Source organism: Leucopleurus acutus, assembly GCF_964270905.1.
Source record: "Leucopleurus acutus genome assembly, chromosome: 15".
Classification (NCBI taxonomy): Eukaryota; Metazoa; Chordata; class Mammalia; order Artiodactyla; family Delphinidae; genus Leucopleurus; species Leucopleurus acutus.
Genome location: NC_139157.1, coordinates 14,619,876 through 14,644,941, shown reverse-complemented (window position 1 = coordinate 14,644,941; position 25,066 = coordinate 14,619,876). Strand labels below are relative to the sequence as shown.

Here is a 25,066-nt window from a genome sequence, read left to right as displayed (position 1 = left end):
GAGTAGGAACTTGGCAGGCAGAAGCGGTGGGGAAGGAATTTGAGGCAGAGGGGACAGCAGGAAGGATGAAGAAATAGAGGGTGACGGGGAGACTGGAACGTGATGCTTGCTGAGGCAGAGGCAGGAGGCAGCTCTCAAGGTGGCAGGAATAACTGAGGTAGGGCAGGCTGATTACGCGAGGCTTTATCCTGTGGGTAATGGAAAGCCACAGGAGGGTTCTGACTAAAAGAAAGGTTTTTCTGCAGTCAGAGTGGCTCTGAGAGTCTAGAGGCAATCCATATTGCACATTGCTGGTCTCTCTGAGAAAATGTTCTCCTTACCTTCTTCTAGAAATAACTATCCCTTCAAGACTCAGCTCCAGTGCCACTTCCTCTGGAAACCTTTCCTCAGAGGCTTAGTTCTTCGCGCAACACGTACCTGGCTCTGTCACGGCACTAATCACCCTTTTTGTATCCATGTCTTAATTTGTCTTTTCCAGTCAACTCAGAACTTCTTGAGGCCCGGGGAAATCATTTTTTCTGGATTTTTCCAGGGCTTAGAGCAAGAATCAATAAATATTATTTAAATAATAGAAGAAGCATATCAAAGGCAAGACTGTTAGGTAGATCGTTGTCTCTTCCCGCCTTCACTAGGATGACTCATTAATTTTAATTGAGGTTATGCCAAAACAGCTTTCAGTCATGCAATCAAGTTGTGTAAACTGATTCTGCCCATGGTGAATCTTTCGTAGATAACTGCCTATAAAATAGTAATAGTTGCCTAACTGCCTAGTAAGGCTAGTAGGTATGTAAGATTGAAAAGCAAAAGTGTATAGAGATTAAATTTAAATACAGGTAATTGAGGTAAATTTAAATAGTAGGCATGTAAGACTGAAAAGCAAAGGTGTATAGAGATTAAATTTAAATACAGGTAATTGAGGTTTATACGACATAGAATATATTCATGCTACACTGTGATTCAAATGAACAAAATGTACAGGAATCCTGTCAGCAACCTTAGCTTTCTGAGGCTTAGGCAAGGTCCTTGAAAAGGCACTTTCTCTGTGGGGTCTTGGCTCAGTCCTGCCTTAATCCCCTTTGGCCTGCTGTAGATCTTTGAATACTGAGTGATGGGTCACGTGTAGAAATAGAAAGAGAGGCTTTTATACCTTCGCATGAAAGGTACCAACTCTATTTTATTTAAAATACAAACAGTAGCTGTTATTTCACTTTCATCTGCATAGATTAGAAATGAAATAGTCCATGAGGGGGGCTGACCCAACATTAAGAAGTGACAAACTGGGGCTTCCCCGGTGGCGCGGTGGTTAAGAATCCGCCTGCCAACGCAGGGGACACAGGTTCAAGCCCTGGTTAGGGAAGATCCCACGTGCTGCAGAGCAACGAGGGCTGTGTGCCACAACTACTGAGCCTGTGCTCTAGAGCCCCCAAGCCACAACTACTGAAGCCTGCGAGCCACAACTACTGAAGCCCGCGTGCCTAGAGCCCGTGCTCTGCGACAAGAGAAGCCACCGCAATGAGAAGCTCACAGGCTGCAACGAAGACCCAAGACAGCCAAGAAAAGAAGTGACAAACTGATGATTGAGAGACAAAAACAGCCTGTGGTGGTCCTGTCACACAATACAGCAGCAGTGTCTGTAACGGCTGTGACTTACAGGAGAGATGAAGTTTTACGTATGCTTTTCAACAAAATTGGAAAATATACACTTACAAATAATTTCATTCTGATGACTGAAATATGGATAGCTCTGTGTTTTAAGCTGGCGTGCTTTAGTCATCAGGAAATGATACTTTATACTTGTTTAAACATGTAATTGCCTAAAAATGCCAGATGGATGAGTTATTGCAATGAGAAGGAACTTTCAAAGATAGAACCCAGATCATGAAATTATGTTATAGAAAGCTCATTGATGGATTTATCTATCCATCAAGCACTTAGTAAGGATTAGTATCTGGCATGATGAGATAAGCCACAGAAATCAAGTGGAGGAGGATCCTAGGGTAGTTTTGTAACTTTAACCTGTTACAGCTCGGTTCCCTGATACAGCTCAATTTTAGAATGTTGTTCCTTTAACTTCGATACATTAAAAACTTTTAGAGACATTTTCTTTTTTTTTTTTTTTTTTTGCGGTATGCGGGCCTCTCACTGTTGTGGCCTCTCCCGTTGTGGAGCACAGGCTCCGGACGCGCAGGCTCAGCGGCCATGGCTCACGGGCCCAGCCGCTCCGCGGCATGTGGGATCCTCCCGGACCGGGGCACGAACCCGTGTCCCCTGCATCGGCAGGCGGACTCTCAACCACTGCGCCACCAGGGAAGCCCTAAAGACATTTTCTAAAGAATTTTAACTTACAAAAACAAAAATGTTGCCCAAGTTTGTTTGTATGGAGAGCTCTGGTTTCAGCGTGATTTGTAGAAACCAAGAAGTGTAAAATGGCAACCAGCTAATTGGTCAATTTCCACCTTGGAGGCCAGGACCCACTTAGGTGGACAAAATTTCCATGGAAGGTACGTGGATGAGTGGATCGCAGGGGCTGGATTAGCCAGTAGATCCCAGGAGCTGGGAGGGTCATGGTAGCAGCGGCATGTACCCAAAGCAGAGAGATTCAGATGCAGTCAGGAGCGTGCCACATTTGTCAGGTGGCAGGGTTAAGAAGAGTGTATAATGTTAGACTGAACATCAAGGCCCCTGACCAGGAGAGTCAAGAGAATTTGGACAAAGAGCAGAAAGTGGAGCGGGCAAGGTGGTTCAAGAATTCATCACCAAGCACTGGGGTCAGGGGCTGGGCTCTGTACTGGGTTTAATGAGAACTACCTGTAAGCTTGGGAGAAACACAAGGATTCGGTGAGATCACCTGTTAACTCTACTTTTGTGTCCCATTTTCATTTTTGTTCTTGGGTTTAGCATCTTAAATTTCTGGATCAGCTTTCAGCGAAGATGAAGTTGGACCAGATGGCTGCTGAACTTGGCTTCGACACGCGTCTGGATGTAGTTTTAGCTCGCACAGAGCAGCTGGTCCGCCTCGAGAGCGGCACAGTCATTGAAAACAAGACGGTCGCCTACAGTTTACAGAGAAAGGTAGGGGATATTGCTGGTGTTGAGAGAGGGAAATTCTGAGAAACTTAAATCTTGAAAAATAATTTATTTCCAGCATATTTGCCAGTGTGGCTAGGAAACATATGATACAAATATGTATTTAGAAGCTGAGTCTCTGTTTCAAGTCTGAAGGGAAATTAAGTGTATCATCTAAGGTTATGTTTGACTGTGAATAGCTTAAACAGTAGAAGTGGGTTCTTTTTGGTATTTTTTTCCCTCACATCCATTTCTGGAGGTAAGCAGCTTAGAGTGAGTTGGCAGCTCTACTCTGTAAAGTTTCCAAGAACCCAGGCTCCTTTCAGCTCAGTAATTGCCCATCCCTAGCGGGGTCCTTATTGTCATGGTTCACAGTGACATTATAGAACCATTATATCTGTGTTCCGGGCAGAAGGTTAAAAAAGAAAGGGATGAAGAAGAGGGATGCAAAAGAACATGCATGAGCTGTCTTTTAAAGGAGGCTCCCAGAGTTTTCTATGTGAACTTGTGTTTATATCCCACAGCTAGAATGTGTTCTGATGGCTAAACCTAGCTGCAAGGGAGGCTGGGAACTGTAACCTTTACTCTGGGTAGCCATTTGTCTAGCTGAAAAAGTCACTGTTTCTATGACTATGGGAGAAGGGGAGAGCTGGACAACATCTAGCAGTCTCACCTTTATGTAAGCTCTCTTGCACTAGAAAGTAGGGAGGAGAAGAGTTTACTTTCCACTCACTCAAAGGAAGACTTAGAAACAGTTTAGACTACATAAATGAATGGATGAAACATAAAAACATAATTATTATGTTATTATTGGCATTGGGGAAAGAAAGAGGAAAACACAGATGTGTCCTTAGCATAGTTCTTAGGAGAAAATTCTGTGGTAGAATTATCGTGTATAGGCTGCTTAATGAGTCACATCTGGGTTCTCAATTTGGTTCAACCAAGCTGTGTGACATTGGGCAAATTATATACTTCTCTGTCTGTGTTTCCTCGTATTTAAGATGGGGATGATGCCTACCTCATGAGGTTGTTAATAAATAGCATTTTTGTACTCTTGGTTCATAGAAGATGCTCTATTCATATTTGACCTCTTCTCCATTTACTGTATCTTAAGGAATATTTTATAAAAGAAAGCAGACAACCCCTAGTACCATCAGAGACATTAAACTGAGCTACAATTCTTTCTGAAGTTCTCAGATAATTGATTTTTCCTCAATATCCAATATTATTCCTTCTTAAGTATTATATAATTATTAAAATGACTAGCGTACAGAACTTACCATGGTAAATTTGCAGTAGAGTGAAATTTGACATGAAGAAGCTCAGGAAAGGGAGTTTAGTTAGAGAAATACTAAAAGCGCCTTGTTAAAAAAGGATGTGGGCATGGACATTGCTGTCACTGTTAGACAAGATATTTAAGCCCTTATTTCAGTAAGCCCTTCACACCTTTAAACACTTTACTAATGCAGAATATATAATTAGGGAAAATGGGATGGTCTTTAGCTCTAACATTCTATAATTCTACACGATTCCAATTCCCAGTGTTTGTAAGAGATGAAAGAGGTTCCTGTACTTAATATTCTACTCACTAATTGTGACATATGAAGCCCAGGAGGATTTTTTCCTCCTCATAGAGTCCATAATCTTTTTCTAAAAACCATTACAATTTCTTTCATCAAGTTTGACCGTCGATGCTAAGTGCTATTTGCAGACCCTCTTCAGCCTGGTTTGTGGATGGTATAAGGTCTGGCGTATAGTAAAGACACTAATAAAGCAATGCCTTCTTGAAGTCCCTTCTATTTCTAAGATGTTCAATATATAAACAAAGCTTTCCTCAAAATCTCCTTCATATAGCTTACTTTAAAAATATATCAACTCCCATGTTTGGTGCCCCTCAACCTGGTTCTAAGTGATTGAAAGTAGTCGCACTGGGTTTTCGGTACTAATTTACACTTTGTCTTCTTTCAGAAAAGACCCGTAGAAGTATAGCTGCCGTGGGGTGTTGGAGAGGATTTTGTCTGTCTTATTATGTTCTGCTCTTGATAAGCCCATTTTAGTAGTTTTAAAAGTAATTTTACATTTTTATTATGATGCACATAATGTTGGAGGGAATCAGACATTGAAAGCCTACTCCTTTGTGCATTTTCTGTGGCTCTTTTTGTCTCATACTTTGCAGCTACCAAATTAATTCTTGGAAAAATAGGGATAGAAAAATGCAATCAGGAAAATCTGATGGTTTACAAATTAGTCTTATTGAAGTGTAGATAAAGATCAACATTATCTGAGTAAGTCATTTATATTTACTGACTATTCAATGATTATTAAAAAAAAAAATCCCTGTTTGTATTAAACCAGCTAAAGACTCAGAAAGAAAGACTGGAGAGCAAAGAGCTGCACATGAACCTCCTCTGGCAAAAAATAGCCCAGCTGGAGGAGGAGAAGCAGGTGCATTTGGCATCGGCCGTGGAGAGGGACGAGGGCAATGTCACCATCAGGAAGTTGCAGAAGAAGGTGGAGAGGCTGCAGAAGGAGCTGAGTGTGTGTCGAGAATCGAACACTGACCTCAAAGCCAAACTGGCTGACACCAGTGAGCTTCAGGCAAGTGCTCAGCTGCATTTCCTTGTCACTGTCTGTGTGTGTTTCCATAAAAGTTTATGCAAAAGCGTGACAACCTTAAAAGGGACACACCAGGAAAAAAAAGCTGAAAATTTCCTGTGATTTTCTAGAGTTGTGAGAAAAATGCAAATATTCCACAGATCAGCAGAGTCGATCAATTTCGTGTCTCTTCAGTATTTGAATTGAAGCCATAGTTGCTGGGTGAAAAGTCAGTCAAAAAGGGGTGACGTGGTGTACAGAAGATAAAAACATTTCTTCACAGTGTGGGTGACTATCATGGTAGGGATCATGTAGGGATTTTTCACATAGGAATTTGCTTAGAGAAAATGAGAAAATGAGCAGAAGTGTTCACTGAGAAGACAGGTGTGGGTTGTGCTTTGTGATGTGTCACACCAAATGGTGAAGAGGGCAGACAGGTTGGGGTGGCGTGATTCCTGGATTCGAGGCGTTCGGCGTCTAATGAATACAGAGAAGAACGAAGTTAGAACTTGGGATTTAATAAAAATATTTAAATATCACGTATGTGTGCCGCTGGCCATAATACGTAACTTCATGTACGCATGTCACCCCTGGCAGATACCCGTGTCGTGAAAGTGGGCAACGATGATGTCCTTGCTCTTTGCAGACACGGGCTCTGAAATGGGCTTTTGGAATGTTTCCGAATCTGGACACAGACCAGTTGGGAAAAGGAATCTGGAATGAAGCCAGCACTTGAATCTGTGTAGCAGGACAATATTTTAGGGCATATTTCCCACTCTATTCTCCCTTCTGAGTCATTAGCTTTTTTCCCCCTGAAGCCCTTTTGGCATCAGGAGGAGGCCACTAGGTAAAGGCTTATTTCCCTAGAGAAGGGGAGGGCAGACTCCACCCAGGGGAGTGGACATGCTTGAATGTAAAGGAAGGGGGAGGCTAGGGAAAGCATCTGATAGGGTGCCTGGGTGGGGAGAAAATATCAGAAGTAAGTATCCTGGACACCCCTCTCATACCTTGAGACTGACCTTTGGGGGGTGTGTCTGGTGGGTCAGGGAGCACTGATGTGCCCTGAAGTCAGCACGCAGTTGCTCCCTCCCTGGCTGGCAGGGGCTGCAGGAGGTGCAGGCGCAGGGGGCCTAGATCGCACCCATGCCCCGGAACCTGAAGTTCCATTTGCGCTCTTGGGGGATACGGAAGGTAGCTAAAGATGTGCTCAAGAGAGCACACTGTGGGAGCAGGTGGCGGTGGCCCACTCAAGGAAGGGACACAGTGACTCGTCATCAGAGGTTCCCAGGCAGATGCGCTAAGCCATGATCCCGGCTAAGTGTAGTGAGAGTAGCCATAGGAGGCCTGGGCCAAGACAACCCTGTGAACTAGAAGTGGTGCTGGGGTGAGAGGAGCCCACACTTCATGTAGCAGAGAGCGGAAGCGGGAAGAGAGCAGAAGCATTCTGTATACAGAATGCTTCTAGGAGATACAGGATGGGGTATTATATGATGTTCAATCCTGAAGTAAAAAATGGGTTCCCTTTAGTTTTTCTTTCAATTCTTTCACCATGAAGGGGAAAATCTTAGAGGTTACTATGTCCTAGAACACTTGCTGGTCTACATTTTAAACAAAGAATAAGCCTTATGCTCAGTGCTGAGTACCAGCAATAGTACCTACTAATACCGTTTTGTTTTATTGTTAATACAGTGTTTGTTTTATTGTTGTCTCCCATTTGTGGCACATTCTGTTGAAATCATATAAAATTCCCTTTAAAATCATTAAATTCCTTTAAGTTAAAAAGGTGGTTAAGTTAAAGAAGAAAATGGATCACATAGGTGACATGTGGACAGGTAAACATTGTGGAGGTAGAATGGGAATAACTGAAATATAGACAGATTGGAGAAGAGAATGAAAATGAGTGATAATTAAATGCAATAAGCAGGTGGATAGAAACGCTGATTGGCTGCTGCTAACACTGTGATAATTTCCGGGGTTTGGAGCACTGGGAGAAGAAACTGGGTAGCGGACAGGGGACAGGGCCAGCTCACACAGGGCCTCGTGTGTCACGCGAGGATGCTTGGACTTTTCATCTGGGTCCTGGGGAGCCGCTGGGGAATTTCAAGAAGATGAGTGAAATTGTCAGGAAATAGACTAAAAAGAAACAGAGATATGAGGAGAGCAAAGGGACTCCAGAATAAGGCTGTGAGCAACAGCATCAAGGGCAGCCGTGAGATGAAGACTGAATGACTATTGGCTACACTTGGCCTTGGGACATCTAAGGCTTGAGCGTGTATAATAGCAGATCATGGTGGTAGTGAGTGAAGGCTCTGACAAAAAGCCAAGTTTCAGTAGGCTGAGAAATGACAGAGAAGTAGAAACAAAGATGGCGGCCTAGTCTTCTGGAATACTTGGATGAAAAGGGAAGGAGAGACAGGAAAGTAAATAAAGTTGGCTTGTGTGTTTAATTTGTTGTTTTATTTTGCATAAAGAGATGCACATATTTCTACAGGTAAGGTATAGAAGAGACTGGATTTGACTGACTCAGCAATCACTTAGCCCCTAAACATTTAAGTAGAGTGCAAAGTCTGCCTGCCAGTAAGGAATAGAGATCTCTATAACTTACTAATACAGTAAATGACACCAATGCTAACTAATATAGTAAATGCTAACTTCATGAATTTATAAGATTTCAACTACAAAACAGCTTTTTATTGTTTTACTTGAGACATATTAGTATTCAAGACAGACTGATGGTATCAATTCTCCATCTTTGTACATCTTTGTACATCACCTGTGCCCCTGTGTTAATTTTACTATCCATAAAGCAGTATTTCTGACGTTAGCAAAAATGGCCTTCTTGCGTTAGTTTCCTAGGGCTGCTGTAACCAAGTACCACGAATAGAGTGGCTTAATACAACAGAAATTGATTCTCTCACAATTCTGGAGTCCAGAAGTCTGAAATCAAGGTGTTGCTAGGGTTGGTTCTTTTTGGAGCATCTGAGGGGAACCATTCCATGCCTTTCTCCTGGCTTCTGGTTGCTGCCTACAACCCTTGGCATACCGCTGCAGAATTCTGATCTCTGTCTCCATTTTGATGTCACCTTTCCTTCTGTATGTCTCTCCTTTTCTGTGTCTTATATGAATACTCATTATTGGATCTGGGGCCCACCCTAATCCAGGATGATCTCACCTTGAGCTTCTTACCTTTTTTTAAAAAATTTACTTACTTAATTAATTTATTTTTGGCCGCGTTGGGTCTTTGTTGCTGTGCGCGGGCTTTCTCTAGTTGCGGCGAGCGGGGGCTATTCTTGGTTGCAGTGCGCGGGCTTCTCATTGCGGTGGCGTCTCTCCTTGTGGAGCATGGGCTCTAGGCACACGGGCTTCAGTAGTTGTGGCTTGCGGGCTCAGTAGCTATGGCTCGCGGGCTCTAGAGTGCAGGCTCAGTAGTTGTGGCTCACGGGCTTAGTTTCTCCGCGGCACGTGGGATCTTCCTGGACCAGGGCTCGAACCCATGTCGCCTGCGTTGGCAGGAAGATTCTTAACCACTGCACCACAAGGGAAGCCCCAAGCTTCTTATCTTAATTACACCTGCAAATTGCAAATAAGACTACATTCCGAGGTTCTGGGTGGACATGTCTTTTGTGGGGTTGGGGGGGCACTCTTACTAAATTAGGCATTAATTTCACCATTTAGAGAGGGTTGATACAAAGTAATAATTTGGACACATTTCTATGTGTTTCGTTTAAAAAACTGAGATATAATTCACATGCTATAAAATTCACTTTTTTTTTTTGGCTGTGCCGCGTGGCTTGCAGGATCTCAGTTCCACAACCAGGGATTGAACCCAGGCCATGGCAGTGAAAGCCCGGAATCCTAACCACGAGGCCACCAGGGAACTCCCAAAATTCACTCTTTTAAAGTACAAAATTGAGTAGTTTTTAATATATTGACAAGGTTGTGCAGCTATCACCATTCCCTAATTCTGGAACTAGCAACGCTAGTTGCTTTGTAGCTGGCATGGGTTATGAATAGTTTCAGCTGAGTAGATTGAAACACACAATAACAGTGGCTTGGTCAGGAAAGATGTTTACGTCTTTCTCACTGCAAAGAAGCGTGGACGTAGTCATTCCACGTTTAGTAGGATAGCTTCATGTTCATCGCTGATCCTGGCTTGTTCTCTCTTTCTGCTTCACCATCCAGCAATAACTTTCCTCCTCAATGCCACCTCTTAGTGCAAGCTAGCTGCTGGCCTCATTCCAGGCACCAGGCCGAAGGAAAGGTGGAAGGACATCCTGTATGCCACTTTCCAGGAACAATACAACACTTCTTAGTCTTCGTTGGCTGTAACTTAGTCCCTGGGGCTCACTTAGATGAAGTCAGCCTAAGAAATGGGTCTTTATTCTGGGAAGTAATAAAAAAAGGAAGAATAGATGTTTGGTGGTGAGCTTTCAGCCTGTACCATGTGGCTCAATCTTAGTAGGGAGCTGTGACCGAAGATTGGTAGTCAGACAACCCAAAACTAGTGGAAAGCCATTATTATCTTCCTTGTAGTCTCTCAAGGAAACACCCAAAGAAGGTAACATTCTTCAGCCACCAGCAAAGCTCTCTTCTGCTTTCTCACTTTCTTGATAATCTCCCACATAAGGTAGCTGCTTCCCATGCTCCTCCCACACTCCAGAACTTTCTCCAATCTAACCAGTGCGGCCTTTCTTTATATTATTTTCCCCAACCCTACCATCATGAACTCAGCTCTGATTATGTAGATCCATGGACCTTGAATTGCCCTGAACTCGCCCCACTTTGAACGTGTACATCAAGCAGAACCTGTGAGGAAGAACCTCCTTGGTGCTGCGGAGGGGTCTGGGGTGTGCTCAGCCTGGGTGCTGCGGAGGGGTTTGGGGTGTGCTCGGCCCGCAGAGTGGAGCATCTTCCTTGGATTTCTGCTGTGGTTTCCTCCTAGTGAAATCTCTGTGGTTCTTTGAGGAGGGGCACAGCGTCATTGGGTGACCCGCCCCCGCTGCTGTCCCACCCCCTTTAGAGAGCCCTCTTGCAGCGCCTGGCTCCCGCAGGGTCCTATTTTCAGTGCGATCTCCTAAAAACCCTCCAGGTGGAGAATTCACATCCTCTGGCAGATTCAACAGGTCCGATGTTACGTCGAATCACCTTCTCTTTCAGGGTCTTTGGCCCTTATAACACGAGAGAATTGTTCACCAGATTTGAAATGCTTTCCCTCAAGGAGGCAGATGCCAGGTATGTTATTCACTGGAAGGGGAGCAGACTCGGAAGCTGGTCCATCCTCGCTGGGGTCTGAGTGGCACATCAGTCTTGTTTATGACCATCTCTGTCCCACTGGGAAAAAACTGTGGGCACAGTCTCTCACTGAACTCTGGGCTGGATCTGATAAGCTCCCGTAGTTGGATTAAGAAGCCCATTGGCCTTGGCCCCCTTTCCCCGCCCCCAACCCCCCATCCTCCCAGCAGTCTCATTTGCTGGATCTGACGTAGGAGGCTGAGGCCTACTTCCTACCGCTGGCTCCCAGTTCGGTCCTGGTGGCTTGGCTTGGAGTCCATTACTTTCTCCCTGACAACAAGAATTCAGGCAGCCCTCAGGATTGTGATAAAGTCTCACATTTTTGAGAAATTCTTGGCTATAAATTTTTCTCATTAGGACTTGATTTATGTGCTGCTAACTCTCCAAGCTGTGTTCCATCTCCTTTGGTAGATGGCCCACTGTAAATGTTTTGCAATCTGAGTAGAGAGGCTGAGTGGATCTCCTCTTCTGTTAATGTAAGGTTTATAATGCAACATAGCGATCCCAGAAACTTCTTGCTTTGCCCCATGTTTTCTCTGCAGCGCTGAGATAGTTGGCATGTGAAGGGAATCTTTATGTTTTAAAGGGAGATAACCTTGTTTTAAAATTGATTTCACTCATCTAATGTCCCCTATCTGTAAAATATTTGAAAATCTACACAATATATTATTTAGAGCACTTGTTCATATAATTTATAAATAAATGTACATATGTATTCAGAATTTTTTACTGACAGGATGCATTATACATGTACCGATCACTCATGGGAAAGCTCCCTTCTCAATTTTTTATTTTGAAAAATTTCAAATCTATAGAAGAGTTGCAAGAATAGCATAACAGACATTCTTTTACTTTTCATGTAGATTGTTAACATTTTACTTACTGTTATATTTTGCCTAATGAGAGAGACAGAGAGAGACAGAGAGACAGAGAGATACAGAGAGACAGAGAGAGGAACCATTTGAGAGTAAGTTGCAGACATCATGACACTTCATCCCTGAATACTTACCCGCTATATCTTAAGAACAAGAGAATTCTTCTGTGTGACCACAGTGCAGTCGTTACACTCAGGAATCTACATTGAGATAATATTCGAATATACTCGTACTAATATACAGTCCACGTTCAAATACGGGTTTTGATAACTTGGAATCCATGAATGATCTCCAAGGTCGGCCCCTGCAGACCTGCACTTCGAGGGCGCCATTTCCTTGTCTCAAGTGCTTGCCCTACTGGTGCTGGTTCATTGACGAAAAAGCTGACTCCGAATCCCTTCCTCCAGCTGTTGCTGGCATTTTATTTCCTGCATATTTCCCAAGCTACAGCGGTTGTTCTTACACCTTCTGGATTGCGAGCAGCTGTCAGTTTCCCAAGAGATTTCCTCTCTCCTGCATGGAGCCAGTTCAAAAGTTTTGAACTTGTCCAAGAGTGTCTGCCATTGACTTCCTCTCTGCCTGGAAAGGAATTTAATTTCTTAAGAATCTGTGTGTGTGATAGTGGGTAAAAACAAGTTTCCAGTTTAGGTATTTGACTCAAGCTTTCTCAGTTTAGTGACATTACCCAGACAGTATAAATCTGACTTTCCATCTGGACATCCCTATCCCAAGCAGGCACCTTTCCTCCATATCATGTCATACTTCCAATCTTAGAATAGCTTCTACCGTTCCTCTGACTTTCCAGAAGTGTTGGAGGACCCTTCAGAGTTTAGGTCAGGTCAGCTTGTGCTCCTTACGCCATAATTCTGGAGCTCAGTCTCCATGAAGATGAGCTCTAACCCCGAGACTCTGTCAAGATTTTAATCTCTGACAGTAGCCTCCAAATGTAGTCTGGGTAGATTGCAACAATCTCAGAATCCTTCATCAATAAATAATCAGCAGTCCAGAAACTAAGTGCTCATGTTGCTTTATTATTGTTACTCAAAACAAAAAGGAAAAAAGAAAAACAAAGGAGGATTTCATTCATCAAGAGTAGCAATATTTTAAAGCGTCTTTTCCATTGTTTTCTCTCCCTCTTGTTTCCTTGCTGCTTGACACCTATATCTCCTCCCAAGTCCCTCTTCCGTCATCCCAAGTTTCATCCAGAAACACTTCCTGCAGCCTAGTTGACAGAGACTCTTTCTTCCCGCTCCTCTCTCAGCTTTTTATCAGGTAGATCAATTTAGTCTCTCAGGCTTTCTTCTTCCCCAACACTCTCCCCATGACTCAGACTTGCCCTGGGAACAACAGGCTGGGAGTAGATGCAGCAAGAAAGCGTCTTTCTTTCTTAGGAAAGAAGGGATAAAATGAAAGGGGAAGGGAGAAATCAGCAAACACTCATTATTTGGCATCTTTTTATTACTTTCAGATGTAACCTTTAAATGATTTTCAATAAAATTAAAACACAAATTTATGCTTTTTCTTTGAGAATATGCCTGTAGGCCTTGTCTGAACTGTTAGGAGGCTCAGAACTAAATTCAGAGCTCTGCTGGTATTGGCGCTTTGTCCATCCCATGTGTATTTCTTTATTTCAAAGTAATTTCTTTTGATGCATTTAAAGGCTTCTTTGTAAATGTACTTTCCAATAACAACTTTATCAAGATAAATTCACATATAATAAAACTTACCCTTTTAAAAGTGTACAATTCAGTATTTTTAGTATATTCACAGAGTTTTATAAACATCACTGCTATCTAATTTCAGAACATTTTCATTACCTGAAAAAGAAATGGGGAACAGTTACTCCCCATTTTCTACTCCCACCAACCCCTGGCCTTTTCTGGATCTCTCATATAAATGGAATCATATAATAAGTGGTCTTTTGTGACTGAGTTACTTCCCCTAACACAATGTTTTCAAGGTTCATCCACGTTGTAACATGTATCAGTACTACATTCCTTTTCATTGCTGAGTCATACTCCGCTGCATGGATATAGTATCTACTCGTCCATTGATGGATATGTAGGCTGTCTTCACTTTTTGGTGATTATGAATAGTGCTGCTACGAACATTCCTGTGAAGGTTTTGTGTGGACATAAGTTTTTAGTTCTCTTGCATATATGCACCTTGGAGTGGAATTGCTGGGTCATAAGTCAGCTCTATGTTTACAATTTGAAAACTGGCCAACTGTTATTCACAGCAGTCACACCATTTTGCATTTTACCAGCAGTATAGGAGGGTTCCAATTTCCCCACTTCTTCACCAACACTTGTTACTGCCTATCTTTTTGGTTATAGTCATCCAGTGGGTAAGTGGTAGCTCATTCATATTTATTTTGAATGGTCAGCTAAAAAATTTTGTGCCTAATTATGCAAAACGACCTCAAATTCTTTTTTTAAAAAATTGTGGTACAATATACAGAACATAAAAGTTTACCATTTTTAACCATTTTTACATGTACAATTCAGTGACATGAAGTCCATTCACACTGTTGTGCAACCATCACCACTGTCCATTTCCAGAACTTTGTCATCATCTTAAACTGAAACTCTGTGCCCATTAAACAAGAGCTCCCCATTCCCTCAGCTTCTGGTAACTTCTAGCCCACATTCTAGCTCTATGAATTAGCCTACGCCAGGTAACTCACAGAAGTGGAATTACACAGTGTTTGTCTTTTTGTGTCTGGCTTATTTCACGTATAGTGATGTCTTCACGGTTCATCCATGCTATAGTACGTATCAGAGGTTCATTCCTCTGACTCAGATTCTTTTTGTCGGCAGATCTGGTATAATTTTAAATACTAAACTAATAAAGCAAATGTGCCTCATACTTGAGGATGCTCTGTTTTGGCTTTAAGATCCTGGGATGGCTTCTGAGAGAGAGGTACCACCCTTGCCTCCTGCCTGCAGTGAGTGCTGTGGCCACCTCCCAGTTCCCATAGACTCATGGGTAAAGTCAGAAGACATTTTTTCAGAAAAACTGCTAATTTCCCTCACAGCACTGATGACTTGCCACGGAGATTTTAAGTGGGGCTTCCTGGTGGTAAATCACCAAATGAGGAGACATTTTGCTCTTTCTAATGTTTGTATACCAGGGATGACCCCTTGGCAGGGGTAAAAAGTGCAAGTTGCTTTCCCTGTGGAGCTCGGTAGAGTCTATGTGTGAGTACCACAGACTTTGTTTTAATATTTAACCCCTGAATCATGCTATCTACCATTTCATCTCATCAATCTTCCACATAATGATACTCTAATATTTGCTCATAAACTATAACTGCTTTAAGACATGTTCATCCAGTCTATATGCTTAGCAGAGTCTGTATAACGGGGTTGGATTCAATTCTTCATTCATGAAAGGAGTTGTTAAATGAATTTCATTGTCTTAAAAAAATTTATTATTTATTTTATTATTTTTGGCTGTGTTGGGTCTTCATTGCTGCGCGCGGGCTTTCTCTAGTTGCGGCGAGCGGGAGCCACTCTTTGCTGCAGCGCGTGGGCGGGCCTCTCACTGCGGTGGCCTCTCTTGTTGCGGGGCGTGGGCTCTAGGTGCACGGCTTCAGTAGCTGTGGCTCGGGGGCTCTAGAGTGCAGGCCCAGTTGTTGTGGCGCACGAGCCCTGTTGCTCCGCGACATGTGGGATCTTCCCGGAGCAGGGATCTAACCCGTGTCCCCTGTGTTGGCAGGCGGACTCCCAACCACTGTGCCACCAGGAAGTCCCCACTGACTTCTGATTTGTCCTGTTCATACAATTTTCCTAAATAAATGCAGAAGAAATTATCAGCGTTCTCTTTGACTGCTTAGATTAAAACTTTGGAACAGACCAAAGCTATTGAAGACCTAAATAAATCCAGAGACAAACTGGAAAAGATGAAGGAGAATGCTGCGAAAAAGCTACTGTCTGTGAACTCAGAATTGGAGACTACAGAGCATGGGGCTAAGGAGAGTAAAGAGAGGGCCAGAAACATGCTAGAAGTGGTAACCAGTGAAATGAAGACCTTAAAAAAATCTCTGGAAGAAGCAGAAGAGAGAGAAAAGCAGGTGGGTAGAAATCTGGCAGTGAAACCTGATTTAGGAAAGATAGGGCAATTCAAAAGCTTGATAATTATTCATACATTTCTTCATAACCAATTTATCAAGCTTTCTATATCATTCTAACATATCTATCTGTCTTCTACCATCTTTTTGGCATTAAAAGAACCATTATGATGTACTCCACTAAGAAAAACAATTCACATTTTCGTGGCGCGAACTGTAGCAAAGAAAAAGACATTCTTATCGAAGCCATGGAAAGCCTGTGAAAAGCCAGGTTCTGGTTGTGAAGAGGTTTTTATTATATTTGCTGATTGCCTCTGAAGTTTGCGTTATCCCAGATCTTCTAACGTTATCCAGGGCTGCAGCCTCAGGAGGGAAATTTTATCTCCAGCAGAGATCAATTGCAGGAAACAATCCCAATTCTCAAACAGTGGCACCCAGACCTGATGGCCGACCAAGCCCAGATGTAAACCATAAAACAGAGCTCATGCGCCCGCTGGTTGCAAGGAGGAGTTTTATCTGGTGAGTCCATCAGGAGGTCAGGCATAAAAAAACATGTCCTGGGCAGCCTGACCCCTGCTTTTGGCTTTTATCTCAGTCTCTTTCTGCAGCTCAGAAGGGCACAGAGTGGGCTCTGATCCGAGGATATTTTTTCTCTTTGGCTGCCTCTGCTTTGGCTCATGTGTCAGGCCGAGTTGAGGAAGGCCAAACTCTAAGAGTGAGTGGTCTCAGAGGAAACCTTTCATCAATTAAGAGCATTGGCCATATTCAAAAGGGTGGAAAAGTTTGGGGAAAACTTTTTCATCAGGGAGACTAGGCTGGAAAGAGTGTTCTGTTTCCCGAGTTGGATTCAGCATAGGAAGGATGCTGGTAAGTGAATGAGCACATGATGAGGGTGTGTGGAAGGCACTTCTCCTGGAGGAAACATCTGCCTTCGGATTGGATCGCACCTTTTCTAAAATGGAAGGTACCTCTGGAGAGGGGTTGTCTGGCCATCTCTAGTCGATCTGCTTCTGCTTTTGCCTAGAATCACAGCAACCAGTCAATGAGAATTTGAAGGGGTATAAGGCACATTTTGTCCATTTTCTCTAGCTCCACAGTGCTCATTTTTCCTTTTGTGATGGACAAATAATTGTCCCAGAGAGTCCAGTGTTGTGGATTGTGAGGTGGCAATCTGTGTGATGTGATTTGATCAACGCTTAGAAGTCCTCCATTTTCATCAGCTCATACTTTTTTTTTTTTTTTTGCCATTTGTTCTTCCTTTTGTTTAAGAGGTTCATTGCCCAGTTAACATCCCAGTGCATAAATGCTTATAACACAAGAGACACAACCACACCAACAACTGTAGAGCATTTCCTAGTAGGCAGAACACATACACAGTCATCGTTTCATTTGATCCAAATTTCAGAACAGTCCTGGGAAAAAGATATGCTTAGTCATTCACCCTGCAAGTGGGAAAATGAAATCTTATCAAGGCCAGAATCTCATTCATAGTTGCTGAACTGGGCTTCTTGATTTGGTAGCCGATACCATGTTAATTGGCTCATCAGAAAAGTGGTTATGAAATTGCTGAAGGTTAGTGTCTTTAGAGGTAATTTAGCAGGCTTTTCCTTCTTCTTCTTCTCCTTCTTCCTCTTCTTCTTCTTCCTCTTCTTCTTCTTCTTCCTTTTCTTCTTCTTCTCCTTCTTCTTCTTCTCTTTCTTCTTCTTCTTCTTCTTCTTCCTCTTCTTCTCCTCCTCCTCCCCCTCCCCTCCCCCACCCTCCTCCTCCTCCTCCTCCTCCTCCTCCTTCTTCTTCTCCTCCTCCTCCTCCTCCTTCTTCTTCTCCTTCTTCTTCATCTTCCTCTTCCTCTTCTCCTTCTCCTTCTTCTTCCATAAATGAGAGAATAATTCAGAGAGCAATGAGAGTAAGTAATTTGCCTAGCTTATGCAAACCTGTGTTTTCCACAGATGTTTGGGTTGCATTTGGTCTAGCTATGTTGATACATTTTGTTCTCTCAATCATTGTGGTTCTGTTTGACATTGCAGCTGGTGGACTTCAGGGAGGTGGTTTCTCAAATGCTGGCCTTGAACATGACCATTCTCGCTCTTCCTGACTATGAAATCATCAAATGTCTTGAAAGACTGATCCATTCACACCAGCATCACTTTGTCACCTGTGCCTGCCTCAAAGATGTGACCACAAGGCAAGATGGACACCCACAAGGCCACTTACAACTTCTTCATTGAACACCATATCTCTTGAGGGAGGTGGAGATGAGAGAGAGGACAGAGTTCTCAATTTCACAAATTCCCCAAACCTTTGAAGTTTGATCAGTGTGTGAACATCGTATACTTTGATGATAGAGCAAGAATCGATCATGGGCAAAAAAGGATCTCAAAGGTGCCAGCCTTAGGTAAATGTTTGGCGCTAAAATCACCTATTATTTTATTTGCTAGCACTTTGGGACCCAGATGAATTTCACTAGATTGTGTATCTAGAATGGGAAATGACGGTAGGGGATTAACAATTATGGGGTTTCTATTATGAGTCAGGAGTTCTACTACCCAATTTAATTCTCATAATAACCATGTGGAGAAACTTTAATGTTTTTACTTTACAACCTCTCTGGGGCTTGAGAGGTGATCTTGGTTACCTACCTATGTTTGCAGTTAGTTAGTGACAGAACCAGAATGAACACCAGGTCGGCTCAGTATCAAAGACTGCACCTTCTCTGTTATTTCACAGTCCTACTGTTTCTCCTGAAATTCCTGCGATTCTGGTGGAAATTGCCTTCATCACAAAGGAAGGAAAACATCTGTACAATCAAGAATTGAAGTCCAAAAGTGACTGAGATTTATGAGTGTAACCCACATGATTTCTTTAAAAAGCCATACATGGGCTTCCCTGGTGGCGCAGTGGTTGAGAGTATACCTGCCGATGCAGGGGACGCGGGTTCGTGACCCGGTCCGGGAAGATCCCACATGCCGCGGAGCGGTTGGGCCCGTGAGCCATGGCCGCTGAGCCTGCGCGTCCGGAGCCTGTGCTCCGCAACGGGAGAGGCCACAGCAGTGGGAGGCCCACATACCGCAAAACAAACAAACAAACAAGCAAACATACACTGTCATAATATTATTTTTCCATTTTGACTTATCATTAATTGTATTTCCAGATTCATATAAGAGATTAAAAATGGTCCATACTAAAAAGGTTAGTCCTGTACTTTTTCCTTATTACACAAAATTACATTCCATTTATCTAAATATGCATTTATCTAATATTTCCAAAATATAACTCAAGCATAGATACAATCATCTTTAATACATATAGAAATATTTAAAGTGTTTGAATATAGTCCTTAGGAATTTCTGGTGGAAAGACTATATGGGATAAGAAAAATAAATTCTGTCTATGTATATATGTCGATATGCGCATTAACTGTTTGTCATTTGGACAAACTGAGACTCCGTTAATAAAGCCGTTTCCGTTCTTGTTGAAATGCCAGTTGGTTGTCGGCTTTCCCTCTGTGGCCTTCATTCCAGAGGTGGCAGGCCAGCTTCACATTTTTGTTCTTCTGTAATATCCATGCATATATCATGTTGTCCAATAAAATGCATCAGTGTCATGTGATCTTCTAAATAGAGTTTTAAAATATTTAACGTTAACCCTTCTACCAAATCACCTGAGTAATAATTGCTGCTGAGGTGGTTATTCTGATCATTGTGTGAGACATTTGAATGTATGCTTAGAATATCTCAATTAGAAAAAATTTAACTTGATCCATCTACATTTCCAGTTTTACTTTATCTTGTAGATGAACAGAGAGTGATTCAAGGTCAAGGGGTTGTGGGCTGAAAGTTTTAAAGAATGTCTATATTATTGATATTGTAACAATTAGGACTTAGAAAATGAAGTCTAATTTTCACTGGGAAGCATTTCACAGTTACCTTGGACTGGGAAGGCTCTGCCCACTTTACACAGTAGCGATCTTACCCACTTTATTGCACACCCCACTTAGCTTCTTCCCAGCAAGTGGGGTCTGTATGCTTCTCGTTCCCCTCTGCAGCTTCCATGCTGCTATTCCTTCACCTTTGTATAAGAACCATCATTCTTTTGAGGCTCTTGCTAACTAATATATAACTTTCTTCCGGTCCTTACTGCAGTTAATTCACTCACATCCTGTCTATTCTTCCTATGTAAGACTGTTGAAATGGTCCAGAGGTGTCTTCTCCACTCGCATCAAGTACTGCCTTCATCTTAGGTGACTTTCATGCCTATAAGGCAAACCCATGCAACATTTTATCTTTAGTTTCTTGTTCTTCCAGCTCTCATACCTTTGCCTCCTTTGGTTTCAGCCACCCAACTCCTAGACTGGAGTTTCTAGTAATCCAATGTAGGCTACCTTAAGCAAAGAGATTTTGGGATGCTCAGTTGAAAGATTCAGGGGTAGACTAACTTCAGCGTGGCTAGATCCAGGGATTCAACATTGTTTTCTGGATCCTTTTTGCTTTTATTCATCTTTGTCTCTGCTTGATTTGCTTGTCTTTGTATATTGGACTCACTTGCTCCTTCTGGAGATGATTTCTCTATGTTGCCAAGAAAGATGGTCATAAGCAATTACAAAGTCTTTACAAGTGAGGAACTGAGCTGAGAAAGAGAGATTCTCTGCCTCTAACATTCATGGAAGAAATCTCGGAATAGTTTAATCATCTCTTCTTGGTCACATACCCCTGAGCCAATCACTCTAGCCAGAAGGATGAACTCACTGGCTTGCATCCAATGCCAACCCCTGCAGTGAGGGTGGGATGGGGTGAGCCTCTAGAATAATCTGTTCAACTAGAACCACATGTAGTAACAGAGGGAAAGTTCCCCAAGGAAAGAGAAGCTGGACGGACAGACAACACACACCTATTACACACGGCCAAATTCAGGATCTTCGAATCACCTAGAACTTCTCCACCTCTGAAATCTTAAATTCTCCATAGCCTCTTATTATCGCAGAACTCTATCTCTTACTCCCAAATAACTGTTCTTTGAGATCCCTTGGTCCTCCTATTTTCTCCCTACTAGACCTGCTCGTCTTCACTCCCTCTGGAGCCAGCCGACATATATCCTCAGTCATTCTCTTCCTAACACCTTAAACTTCTTGTTCCCTTGCCCTTCTGTCCTCAACTTGGAATTAATCCCAACTACCAATGTTTTTGCTGCTTTTCCTGCCCCACTGAAGGAGACTGGAGGAAATCACATGAAAGCACAGCTAACTGGTATGCCAAATCCACGGCCTTTGATTTCACTTGAGCCCTTTGTACTAATTGGTAATCCTTCACCGTTTTCCTGGTTAGATCTCACTGCCATTCTCCAAAATGACTGCTGCAAATATTCTCCATTCCCTCGAGGCTCTTACCTTGTCTTTTCCTTCTTCACTGTCAGCAGATAATCTCATTTTCTATTTCACCCAGAAAATAGAAGCCATTACAGGAAACACCTTTAATATCTGATCCTAACATAGCCTCATACGTGTGCCCGCCCTTTGTTGTCTCCTTCTCTCCTCCTGTCTTGGGTTATTCCCTCTACCTGGCCATCTTCAGCATCTTAGTCCTATTGTTTTCTTCTCTCAGCTGTCTTCAACCTTGCCTTCATTAGTGGCTTATTTCCATCAGCCTTTAAATATGCTCAAATCTCTTTCATCTTAAAAAATATCACTCCTTGTACTCCACAACTTAGAGCCTTATTTTTCTCTCTCTTCACCCTTGAAAGTAGGGTTTGTATTGCTGACTTTCTGGTCTTACCTCCCATTCATGCTGTCATCCATGGCAACCTGGCTTCTCTCTCCACTTACCCAGCTCTCACATTTTTGTTAGCAAATCTCTGTTCCTTTTAAAGTGCTCGTCTTACTTGATCTTTCTGTAACATTTGATTCAATTGACCATTTCCTTCTTGAAACATTCTCTTCTATTAACTCCCATACTGTGACATTCAACTCCTTTTTCTCCTGCCTCTCTGGGCGCTTGAGTTAGATTATTTTAAGGTTATCACACACAAAATTGAAATGAGAGATTTGTGTAAGGATAAGTGTGGGTATAATTGTGGGTGGGAATCTTGACCTCACAGTCAGAACCCAATGAAGATCAGTCACACATCCCATAAACTGGAACAAGTTGTTAGTCCAGGAACTAGAGTGCCAGTCTCAGGGTACCGTGCAGCTGCCATGGCTGGATTCTCTTACCCATCTCATGAATGCTGGTGTCCTTTGATGCCGTGATGATTCAACTTCTTCCTGCCTCTGCTTCTACTGCTTCTGCTGATACCATGGTCAGCTCTCCACTCTTCTCTCTGCCTTTAGCATCTGCTTCTGCTTATTCTGGGCTGCCTCTTCTTTATGTTTTCTAGTACTTCCTGGCTTTTCTGTACATCCCATTTCTGCTCCCACCATGAACGGCTCTTGCTCTGTCTCTCTGTGTTTTGCCTCCGGAGGGAGAACTTGGTTGGCTTAATCCATCACTCTTCAGTGCGAGCAACCCTTTTACACCGTGTCACCTTGCAGGCCAGCAGCGACAAGCCTGTAGATAGGTTTTCTTTGGATCAGACACCCATTTCTGGTCCATCTACTGTGGTCACAGAAGTGGGGTCTCATGTCTCTCTCTTGGATGTTTTAAGTGTTCCATTGGGGTCTGTCTTAGTCCCTTTTTCCCATACTTCATACAGTCTCCAGTGCGTTAGCCGTTGACTTCAGGCAAGTTACCTATCTCCCTGTGCCTCAGGTTCCTCATCTGTAAAATAGTCGTAAAATATCTACCCGTTATGGGTTGAATTGTGTCCCCCCCGCCAACCAAGACATTAAAGTCCTAACTCTCAGTACCCTATGAATGTGATCTCATTTGGAAATAGGGTCTTTGCAGATAGATGATCAAATTAAGATGAGGAGATTAGGGCGGGCCTTAGTCCAGTATGTCAGGTGTCCTTATAAAAAGGGGAAATTTGGACACAGAGAAAGACACACACACACAGGTAAAACACCCTGTGAAGACGAAGGCGGAGACTGGGGGGATGTAGCTAAGGCTGAAGATGCCGCACGTTGCCAGCAAAACACCAGAAGCTGGGGGAGAGGCGTGGAGCAGCTTGTTTCTCACAACCCTCTGAAAGAACCAATCCTGCCAATACCTTGGCTTCACACTTCTGGCCTCCAGAACTGTGAGATGATAAATTTCTGTTGTTGAAGCCACTCAGTTTGTGGAACTTTGTTAATGAAGTCCTAGGAAACTAACACACTCTCTTATAAGGTTGCTGTAAGGATTAAATAATGATAAGCTTTTAGAAAATATCCTGGAACATAGGGAATACTCAGTGCCTGTAAATATTGCTAACCAGTTCCTCCTGTTCTCATGGCTTTGATGATCATCTGTGTGGTAATGATGCCAGCTTTTCTCTCTCTACATAAGACCTGTGTCCTGATCTGTACACCAATCTATGCAGCAGTATGGTGTGGAGGAGGCACACACAGGGTATGAGCAAACTAGACTGGGGTTCAAATACAGGCTCTCGTGAGGGACTTGGGCTACTTGATTAACCTTTTTGAACACTATGGTGCTTCAGGATTATAACAGAAATAGCAAGAGCATTTTCCTCATACAGTCCTTGTAACGATTCAGTGAGTTGACGTATACAAGGTGCATAGCTTGGAACATGGGTGTTACAAGAGCTCAGTGAATGTGATTAAATCCTGTCTGTTCCACCGCCCACCTTCTCCCTCATCTATCCATTATATACCATTAACACCACTATACACCATTATACACCATTAACACCACAGTGGGTTACACACCATTATCTCTAACTCACAGTGGGTTACACACCATTATCTCTAACTCACTCAGTCTCTGCTTTAATGTTCCTGGCATGAGGGACTGTCCTCTCCCTTCTCCATTGTAGGCAGAGTGATCACTTAAAGAAATACACATAGGATCCCATGACTCCTTGCTTTATGCCCATCAGCTGTTCTCTCTGCTCTCTGGATAGCGGCCAGCCTTGTTGGCGCAGCACACAGGGCTGTCTTCCTCGCCTTCTTCTCTATGGATGCTATACTTCCTACAAAACAATGTTTGCAGTCTCCCCAGTGCTTTCTTCCCTCCAGGGCTTTGCAACTGCTGACCTTTTGGACTGTCTGTCTTTTCTTCCCACACTTGATTGATTCCTGCTTATTCTAGGGTCTCTGTTTGGATGTTACCCTCACCAAAGAGTTTTCCCTGCTATCCTTGTTTTTTTTTTAACATCTTTATTGGAGTATAATTGCTTTACAATGGTGTGTTAGTTTCTGCTTTATAACAAAGTTAATCAGTTATACATATACATATGTTCCCATATCTCTTCCCTCTTGTGTCTCCCTCCCTCCCACCCTCCATATCCCACCCCTCTAGGTGGTCACAAAACACCGAGCTGATCTCCCTGTGCCATGCGGCTGCTTCCCACTAGCTATCTTATTTTACCTTTGGTAGTGTATATATGTCCATGCCACTCTCTCACTTGTCACAGCTTACCCTTCCCCCTCCCCATATCCTCAAGTCCATTCTCTAGTAGGTCTGTGTCTTTATTCCCGTCTTACCTCTAGGTTCTTCATGACTTTTTGTTTTCTCTCTTAGATTGCATATATATGTGTTAGCATACGGTATTTGTTTTTCTCTTTCTGACTTACTTCACTCTGTATGACAGACTCTAGGTCCATCCACCTCACAACAAATATCTCAATTTCATTTCTTTTTATGGCTGAGTAATATTCCATTGTATATATGTGCCACATCTTCTTTATCCATTCATTCGATGATGGACACTTAGGTTGCTTCCATGTCCTGGCTATTGTAAATAGAGCTGCAATGAACATTTTGGTACATGACTCTTTTTGAATTATGGTTTTCTCAGGGTATATGCCCAGTAGTGGGATTGCTGGGTTGTATGGTAGTTCTATTTTTAGTTTTTAAAGGAACCTCCATACTGTTCTCCATAGTGGCTGTATCAATTTACATTCCCACCAACAGTGCAAGAGTGTTCCCTTTTCTCCACACCCTCTCCAGCATTTATTGTTTCTAGATTTTTTGAATAGACATTTTGAATAGACATTTCATTTTTTGAATAGACATTTTGAATAGACATTTCATATCTCCGAAGGAGATGTGCAGATTGCCAACAAACACATGAA

The 25,066-nt window shown here is 42.7% G+C and overlaps 1 protein-coding gene across 1 annotated transcript in view; it reads left to right on the top strand.

Annotated features, from left to right (window-relative positions):
* CCDC170 (coiled-coil domain containing 170) overlaps positions 1-18,832 on the top strand; it is an 84,957-nt gene extending 66,125 nt beyond the window's left edge. The window contains 4 exon segments of the mRNA XM_082855527.1: positions 2,899-3,072; positions 5,422-5,664; positions 15,667-15,903; positions 17,925-18,832. Coding sequence (XP_082711653.1) covers positions 2,899-3,072; positions 5,422-5,664; positions 15,667-15,903; positions 17,925-18,125 — 855 coding nt within the window. The 3' untranslated portion in view covers positions 18,126-18,832.
* Positions 18,833-25,066: the final 6,234 nt, after the last annotated feature.